This window comes from Centroberyx affinis, unplaced genomic scaffold (genome assembly GCF_046629955.1).
Source record: "Centroberyx affinis isolate AG114_WGS23_722 - 3 ecotype Tasmania unplaced genomic scaffold, CSIRO-AGI_Caff_v1 ptg001934l_1, whole genome shotgun sequence".
Taxonomy (NCBI): Eukaryota; Metazoa; Chordata; class Actinopteri; order Beryciformes; family Berycidae; genus Centroberyx; species Centroberyx affinis.
The window spans coordinates 64,433-73,668 of NW_027280295.1; the positions used below are offsets into that span (position 1 = coordinate 64,433).

The 9,236-nt window shown below is 43.1% G+C and overlaps 1 protein-coding gene across 1 annotated transcript; it reads right to left on the bottom strand.

The window, feature by feature from the left end:
* Window positions 1–115: 115 nt before the first annotated feature.
* notum1a (notum, palmitoleoyl-protein carboxylesterase a) lies at window positions 116–8,788 on the bottom strand. The gene is made up of 11 exons (XM_071530515.1): window positions 8,168–8,788; window positions 4,696–4,748; window positions 4,385–4,480; window positions 3,927–3,987; window positions 3,747–3,805; window positions 3,545–3,647; window positions 3,245–3,436; window positions 2,993–3,090; window positions 2,633–2,780; window positions 2,215–2,262; window positions 116–2,089 (listed from the first exon to the last, which is right to left on the bottom strand). The coding sequence occupies exons 1-11, from the start codon at window positions 8,491–8,493 to the stop codon at window positions 1,783–1,785; spliced, it is 1,491 nt and encodes a 496-aa protein (XP_071386616.1). The 5' UTR covers window positions 8,494–8,788; the 3' UTR covers window positions 116–1,782.
* Window positions 8,789–9,236: the final 448 nt, after the last annotated feature.

A 9,236-nucleotide genomic window follows, 5' to 3' on the forward strand; every position in this document is an offset into this window, starting at 1 on the left:
ATGGTGCAAGAAATAACAAGACGGCACAGAGAGATTTACCTTGAAATATTTGTAATGGGTCTTTTCTTTTAGGTCTGATACAAAGACATGCAATCAACACAAAGAGAAAAAACAGCAATATATTTACAATTTACAAAGAATCACTTCTCTGTGAAAATAGCACTTATAAATATGATTTACATAACAAAATAAATATGTAAATTACCAATGTAGCTTGAGTTTTTTTTCTGTTAAAAAATATGTTACAGAATAAAATTACAATTAGTAATACCTTTCCTTCTCTGGTGTGATGTGAAATAGAGGTCCTTTAAAACATCATTTATAAGACATCATTACATACAACATTGTCATTATATTAAAAAAGTGATTTCTATTATGAAATATAAGAAGGGAGTTACAATAGTGAACACTTGAAAGAACCTATACAAATACTCAAAAAAAATTATACAATACACAATATTTGTCTCCCTTTGAATGCACATTGCATTGATTCTGAGGATTGTTGTACTACTGAGGTGACCTAATGTGAAAATCACATCCTGACACAAATGTATACCCCGCGCTCAGGTTTGAACGGTCCTCTTCTGGTGATGTGGCTGGTGCGTTAAGAGGTATAGACTAGAGATGTAATGGCACTGTGGTGTATAGAAGTAGTGATGGAGCGTCTGCAGAGGGTCTGCAGGTCCACCTTAGCACCACAATCTGTCTCAGCACTTGACTGAACGTCTGGTGTGGAACTACAGTCGGGCATCACGGCATCAGTCCCTATCACTGTTAGAGTTACCTCTACAGCACTACAGGGACCTTTTCTTTTATCCCATGTTAATCACAAGAAGAAAATAACGTTTTGAGAATTGTCTGTCTTTATTTTGACTCTAATATTTGATTAGCATGGGGTGACAGGTGCATCTGTTTTTTGTCTGTTTTGAAAAAGTGTAATTCAACCTGGTCTGCATTTGTTGGATTTGTTTATTTTACAAACTATGTGTGACTGTGAACAGCTTATCTGGTGTCATGCCATAAGTTGATTAGAAGAGACCTGGATGTCTCATCTCTCTTTATTTCTCTCTCTCTCTGCCTGTCTTTCTCTCTTGCCATTGTCCCCCACTGTCCTAGAGGTAAATACAACAAAAGTTCCTCCTGTCCCTTCCCAATCCAGTGCTTTTCTCACCATTTCATGTGTGCCTGTTTGTGCCTTGATATAGGCTATTATGTGATGATATGTAAGATGAACCCGACTATAAAAAAAAAACAAGTTTAAACAATCTTATATCTTTATACACTCTATAGTGACTACTTAACATAGACAGCATCCTTAAGTCATTGTGGCAGTTTGCCTTTCTTTTTAAACAATGACTAAATAAAATCTATAGAGAAGGATGAAAGTTATGTAAAAAACAAAAAAACAAAAACATCAATGAGCATCCTTAAAACTGGATTACATTCGTGATCTTTTTTTCTTTTACAAGCAAAAGATAATTTAAGAGGAGAGTAGCAGAGAGGTGTGCCTTGTCATGGTGGCATGTAGCCCCTGTACTTGTCACCAGTACTGGGTTGTGAGGAACCGTAGGATGAAAGGGAAGGGGATTGTGGGACAAATACAAGCCCCTGTGTTTGACTGAGGTTTGGGCTATGGTGAACAGGAGGTGAAGAGGGGGACAGGCTAGGTAGAATGGGTTGCAGGGGGAGGGAAAAGGGGGGGTTGGAGGTATCAGGTGTGGGAAACTGGCCAGAGAGGCCAGCCAGCCCTGCTGCTAGCTTGGAGTTAGTGTGTGTGTCCCTTTAGCTGCCGCTGCTGAGCATGCCCAGTAGCTTGCTGGGGTCCATGCCCTGCTGCTGGGCCATCTTCTGCACGTCGAAGCCCATGTGCATGAGGAACTGGATGACATTCATCTCCTGTCCTGTGAACTGGTCTCGGATGGTGGGGCAGGTAGGGTTGCAGTGTGGCCAGGGGCAGCTGTCAATCAGATGCACAGGACAGCCCTTGGGCGGGGCCTTGTTGTTCCTGTTGTTGTCGTGGAGGCTGCGGTCCCAGCAGTGCAGCGCCCGGGGCAGGGAGGTGCCTTTCACCTGCACGTCGATCCAGTAACTACAACACAACACAACACAAGAGGGCGCTGTCAGCTCACACAAAGAAAGCCCCAAACACACAAACACTCTGAGCAAATGACCTTGACGTGTGCTGAAGGGGTTTGAAATTTAAATAATACTCACTTTCTGGTGATAACTTCATGTGATAGGCAGGCTGGAGCAAACATAGCCCTGAAAAAAACAACAAAATACATTATTCTTTCCTAAAAACGTTTTCCTGGAAGTTTTTCCTTATATGCTTTGAGTCGTGTAAGGCTGGTGGTGCTAGGTAGGTTAGGCTGTGTAGAATAGTAGGCTGTTATGTCTTGCTAAAATCTGCTTTTGTGTGTCTTATGCTTTTTCCTGATGTTTGTCCTATATCATTCTGTTCTATGGTTGATTGTTGATCAGTTAGATCTAGTTGATCAGATCATTCTCTGTAAAGTCCTTTGAGATATGCATGTGATGAAGGGCTATATAAACAAACAAACTTGAACTTATCTGAAACCATGCTATAATTCTATTTAAATTATTTTATTAAAATGGAGGCAGTGGCTCTTACGGGACATCTTTGAGTGTGTTCCTTAGCTCGATGCCGAGGTTCTGGATGTAGCGCCACTGGCCCTCCTGCACAGGCTGGCCAGTCAGCTGGATGTTGTCCACTGTCAACTGGGCCTCGTCAAACAGCCACTGGACCACAAACACAGGGCCTGCACAGAGGGAATGGACAGTGAGATTCATATAGGGAATTATATGCCTACAGTAACACACACCTACACAGATATTTGCAAGCATGTGGACATACACATACACACACACACACACAATTTGGGCTTGTATAGCTATATTCATAAAACACACAAACATTTGAATGTACAGTATGTGCATATTTACATAGCAAAGAACAAGACCAAATACTCACTCTTTATTGATGGGAAGACTCTGTATCCAAAGAAACAGTTCCACTCCTCTCCTTCATGGGTCTGCCTGCACCTCTCTGGTACCACTCCTCCCCAGTACCTGATGGGGCAGGTGAAAGGTCAGGGCATGCTGTTTTTATGTTAACAACTTCATGAGCACTCTGTATTACCATTATCTCATCATTTGACTGCAACTACAATCGGTAGCATGGCCATGGCATAAAAGTGTTGATAGTCATCAGTGGCTCCCATACTTGATGCCTCTCTTGATAGTCTCGGTGGGGGCACAGCTGACGGTGTCCACACAGTCGGTGCAGTGGTACTGCTTGTTGTCCAGGAACCAGCCGGAGTCGGACAGGCCTCGCACCTGTATCCCAGTGTGCCCCAGCCCCTCCAGCAGCTCTGCAACACGGTCCACATTCAGCAGGACCCCCGTACCGCCCGCACTGCAGGCAGGAATATGCACAAATATTAATGAGATGTAGGAGATTTTGTATTTAAACTCAAATAGGGGAAATAGTTAAACACAGTAAAACTTTGACCCATGAACAAACCTGCTTCCTGCTAGTAGTAGGACCTTGGCATTATCCAGACCTTTGTTCAGCAGGTCCTTCACAACCTCCTGAATAATCAGTGAGCCCATGAAGGCATAGCCACCTGCGCACAAGAGAAAGAGATGCTAGCACTGTCCAATAACAATACAAATGTAATAGCAGGAACAGGTGTTATGATTTTGGTTATTCAATAATGGCTTACTCTGGTCTGTTTTGGCTGTGGCGCCACTCCACACATCGCTGGAGCAGTAGGGGATGAACCTGCACAAGCAACATGATGTCATATGTTAAGACCTCTTACCTGCTTATAATTACAGTGCGGAGGATGTTAAAATTACCAGCAACGATTAAGTATTATACGCACACACAAAAGGCAACTTACACCATGTTGGCATTCCACCAGTGAGGGTTTTCCTCAGGCAGTGGCGACAGGATCCCCGTGCCTGCAGAGACAGCCGACAAAGGCATAGATCAGCATGTATCATTAGCCATCCTGACACTCCCAGACACATCCCCATCTTCCTCATCATCAGCGCATGGATTACAGTTATTACACCACAATGAGAGAGGGAGGCGTCTCTGCTCCTGCAGCAGCGGGCGCCAGGTAGCTCCGCACTGCAGCTACTTTATGACGGGGTGTCGGTCTCAATAACACCGCAGGTAAGCACAGATACATCCGATCCTTCTCATTACTGAGGCTTTACAGTGGGCTCTCTGTGCTTTGTTCACTGTGTGATGGGAGCGGGATCTGACTTTGCTACAGGCTTTGCTCCATATAGTGGAGTAACGGTGGTGCTGATGGGAGGGAAGTGTACTAAGGTACGGCAGGCTGAGGCTGACCTGTTTTGGTTTGAGGCCACTTGGATGAGCTCATCAGTCTCCTCATGGTCTCATACCGGCTGTCACAGTTCTCTTTATTGAAGCAGTACCAGCCGCCTGGACATAGGCACACAAACAAACACAACATACATAATTATTTAAAGGCCTGTTTGGATGGATTTTGTAAAATATTACACTTAAAAGAGATTCATTAATCTTCATTCTTAAAAACAGATTCTTTGGTAATGCCAAACTAAGCACGTCAAAAGTGGGTATGAAAGGAGAAACATGAAACATGATGTTTATTAGAGAGACAAAACCAGAATACTGACCCTCTAGGAATATCAACCACCGTCTGCTGCCTCGGGATTCTTTCAGGTAATACCTACAAGAGACCAAAAAATATAACAGATCAACACTAACCAACATAACAAACCATATGTCACATGCACTTGACTTTTATGTTAATATTACTGTGAATATGATTTCAATTGTTCCTCAATGTTTATTTGGCCATGCCTGCATGACAGTCAAGCTGACATTCATACGTGTGAATGGCAGAGATACAAGCACGCTACTTTTCACATATATAATACGGCTTATTTACCTATTGAGAAAGAGAAAGATGAGGTAAAGATAAACGCTCAAAATAATGCCCTCACTGTTTCTACCATCAGTGATGGTAGAAACGGTATCCAAGCGTGAAGGAGAAACACACATGACATCATGACTTTTATCTAAACAAAGATGTCTTGTTTCTTTGTCGATTCTTATCTCTTTACGTTTACCCCCCAAAAAAATCCCAGCGAAAAAAGGAATTACGCCAACATTAATTTAGAGAGCACACTGAAGACAATAAATAGGTAGAAGCCTATATTTTCCCCTCAGGAAGCCAATCTAGTGATCAAATAGGAGATAGAAAACATTCTGGCCCCTATCCTGCTGGGAAAGGCCACTGGATGGTATTCCTCATGTTTAATGTGTGTGGCAAGAGTAAGTAATGTACCATCACATCCTCTTCTATTACTCTGAGCTCATCGTTCTTCAACAGTGTCCTCACACACAACACAACCTGGATAAAATCATGGCTCACAGCCATAGGAATGAAAAGATAAGAGAGATATAACGGAATAATGCATCTACGGTCAGTCCGTGTAGATGCACACACACACTGTATTCGGTTTGTTTTTGTTGCTTAGGACCCATAAGTGCCTGAGGTAATGCTTGATGTAGTTGCACCCCTGGGTAGCTAAAGTGAATTTGGGGTCAGATATTCAGTCGGTTCTGGGCCAGACTAGGAATCCCACCAGTGGTTGATGCATGACAGAGTGTGAGATGATGTGTGCTGTATGTTGTCAGCCCAGAAGAGGGCAATGCTATCATGATTCTCCCCTGTCACAGGACTGGCCCATGTCAATTGCATTATCTTACTTTCTTTCAACAGGATATTTATTCAATACCAATACTCAGGAAATCTTACCAGTTGGAGTGTGTCATAAAGTATAGCACCTATAGTCATAGAAGCAAGCATGATGCTCCAAATGTGCCTCTGTGATGCTGACATGTTTTTTCAACACTTAGTGTATCCGCCCGACTTTACCAATGACTAACCTCCAGTGATTGCCAAATACACTGCAGCAGCATTAAAGAAAACAGACTTGGCGGAGGCTCTGAGCTGTTTGCTCAGACACTGAATCACACTTTGGCTGCATTTAATGTCTTATACTATTATTGAGAGCCATAGTCAATAACGTAGGCTGAGGACAGTGCACTTTACTTCCAAAGAACAAAGTGGAGGCAGGCTTGGCAAGCTGAGCAAGCCAGGAGGGAAAAGCACTGCATCAACCCACTCACTTTAACAAGTGCAAGGTCTAACTCAAGAAAATCAATCACAGGATTTCACTTTCATGTCTAGTGAAGGATTTTTGGTGTTGCATCCTTACTTATCTGTATAACTGTGACAATACCAGTCTGTAAAGCATGTAAAGCCCAGGGTGAAGCAGGGGATGGCTAGCTGGTGGCTGGGTGGATTAGCATCTTGACTGACAGCAGACATAGTGGTGACTGAAACGGCCATCTGCCAACAACTGTCCCCGGTACTTGTCCTCATGCTGCGTTCCCGAAGAGCTAAGAGCTTTACTACGCCACTACTAGTCTCTCCACAAGGCACTTTAGGAATTAGACAGGATACTAAATCCATAAAGAGACATGTATATCAACCCATTTCAACATAAGTCTGCCCTTTATTTAACTGGTGTAGGATACATCCCAACGGCAGAGAGCCACGAAATCCCCTGATATGCCATATACAGCATTAATAAAGCATTTATAAAATATCAATAATTGCAAATAATAGGTCTACACAACACAATAATCACATTCAACAGTGCTTTACAATATACTGTCTCTATTACCAGCAAATTTAGGCCATCTAATCTAACCACTGTATTTCCATCGTGGTTACAGCTTGTACAACATTTGTAAATTTTATCTCCTGTGACACAATAAATAACAGACAGTTTTCAGATACAAGTGAAAGCCACTGAAACTCCCATAAGGGGTAAAGACATGTATCATAAGCAGTAAGAATATGAAGACAATCTGGAGTAACAATAACATCTGCTTCTACAGTTGCCTTTTAGGTGTTTGATGTTACTGAAACATCCATCCCCTCCTGCCATAACTGAATTTGGACAGTAGAATTTGTCACCGCAACCAAATGGGGTAGAAAAACACAGTCTATATGATTGACCATTGTCTACTTTTCTCATCTGTTTGTCTTTATTACACAATAGGAGAGACAGTGGATCCATCTGATATTAATATGCTTTTAGTGCCATGGCTTATCCCTCTTTAGTAGGGAAATCATGCAGGCTTTCTCACTGCCAAATGGATTTGTGCTTAATGACAATGTCAACAATGGCTGTCATTGCAAACAAACGATGGTAAAACACTGATCCATTGTATGCCTCAAGGAGCATATCAAAATCATTTTCTTAGGAACCAGCTCAAAAGTAACAGTATACTGACTGGGATAATTCTGCACGTTTTCTAGGATTGAGTTGCCTACAGAAATTCAGTGTGCTATGTAAGGCAAGCAAAGAAAAATATACTGTAAGGCTACTGTAAAATCACAATTCAATAATGTGCGCACAGGGTGCAATCACAATTCATCAGAGAGAGAGAAAGAGAGAGCGAAAGAGGGGGGAGAGGGGGGGGGGGGGGGAAGAAAGAGACAATTGAAAACCTAAATCTGAAAACTTTCTGCAGAGCAAATCCTGCATTCTAATTTGAAGCAAAGGAAATGAAGCATAGGCCATGTGGCTATCCGCATATTTCACGCTTCGTTGACGCAAAGCAGCTGTCTATCTTATCCTGAACCTGCCCTGTCCCATGCTGCAACATTGTTCTATTTAGATTTTTTTCCACGACTTATTTTCAATAGTTTCACAGTTTTACGGAACACTTACCACAAACCAATTTGGAACACTTTTAATAAACCAACTCATATAAATATAATGACATTCTGCGCATTACTGTAAGCAGTGTTTTCCTCAGGCCAGATACATGTGGGTTAATTGGATCAGCAGGGGGGCCTAGAGACCGTTTTTCAACCGGGAGGACCCAGGTTCAAGTCAACGCGCTGGCAAACATGCGCCCTGCTGAAGTGTCCTTGAGCAAGACGCTGAATCTCCACCAGCTCCAGGTGCTGTCCTACTGTAACTGACCCTGTGCTCGGACCTGAGGGTGATCCCATCTGATCGGGATCAATACATTATCACTTAGTAATTATTTGGTACATACCCCGCAGGACTCCCGTCGTTGCAGGTGACGGTTGTATTCTCCAAAAAGTTCAGCTTCATGTCGTAGTCGAGCTTCTGGGCCGAGCATGGGTAGAGGGACTGCGCAAGGTTCTTCACTTGTGTCATGAAGTTGTCCATGTTCTCCTCCACGGCGGTGAAATCCAGAGGAAAACTCTCCGTGGTTTCCACCCGGTCCCCCCGGTACGTGGGAGGTGGTGCCCGTCGTGGTTGTGGGTTGCGGCCACCCCGGAACCTCCGTGCGCAAAGAGCTCCGGACTGCATCAGCACCAGCAGCAACACTGACGAAACCATTCGGATCGCTGTCATCTTATCCCCGATCAGCCTGCAGGTTTAGGGTTTTTAGATGTCCTTCGTCCAAATGTCACGTCTCGTCGAGGAAACAGAAAGAAAGTATAGATGGAAACGAGGAAGAAACGACAATTACGCACGGGTTTGGAGACGCCAACACACACTTGCCGTCTGCTCCCACGAACGCATGAGTTTAAAGTCCCTAAACTAAAACCAAAAGTCCTCACAGATCAATCATAAATTCGTCCGCTGTATTCTCTGGATATATTTCAACCTTTCAAAGAGTATTCCTATGGCTGTTGACGCATCTATCTACCACAATACAAGCGTCGCTGAACCAAGCGCACGAGCTTGAATGACAACACTTATGCCATGCTCTTGTATTTTATTCAAACTTTCCCCCCTTGTGTGTCCGTCCAGCCAATCGCAGTAGTGGGGCAGGACTCGGGGCATGATCAAGCGTGGCAGACTACCCCCCTTTTTAATTTATAGAGGGGAAAAAATGTCCATGCGTTGGTTCTTTTGATCCGCGATGTTTTATTTGATGTGGCGGTTTTTATTGGCCTTGAAATGCCTATTTCCCATTCCACCACAAATTTATGGAGTGAGAATAAGCATCTTGTTACACACTTGCCTTAGAATCAAGTGGGAAAATACACAACATATCAAAACTCGTGCAGAGCTGGATAACAATATCGGAAAAACTATAATTATTATTATTAGCAGTAGTAGGCTAGTAGTGGTAGCAAAATTATTATTAT

What these genes read in the sequence shown, in the direction of transcription:
- notum1a (XM_071530515.1), bottom strand. Translation starts at nt 8,493, where the DNA reads ATGACAGCGATCCGAATGGTTTCGTCAGTGTTGCTGCTGGTGCTGATG. An exon ending in GTGGCCTCAAACCAAAACAG is followed by an intron (nt 3,988 to 4,384) that starts GTCAGCCTCAGC and finishes CTGTCTCTGCAG; the next exon opens with GCACGGGGATCCTGTCGCCA. An exon ending in CTACTACTAGCAGGAAGCAG is followed by an intron (nt 3,437 to 3,544) that starts GTTTGTTCATGG and finishes TCCTGCCTGCAG; the next exon opens with TGCGGGCGGTACGGGGGTCC.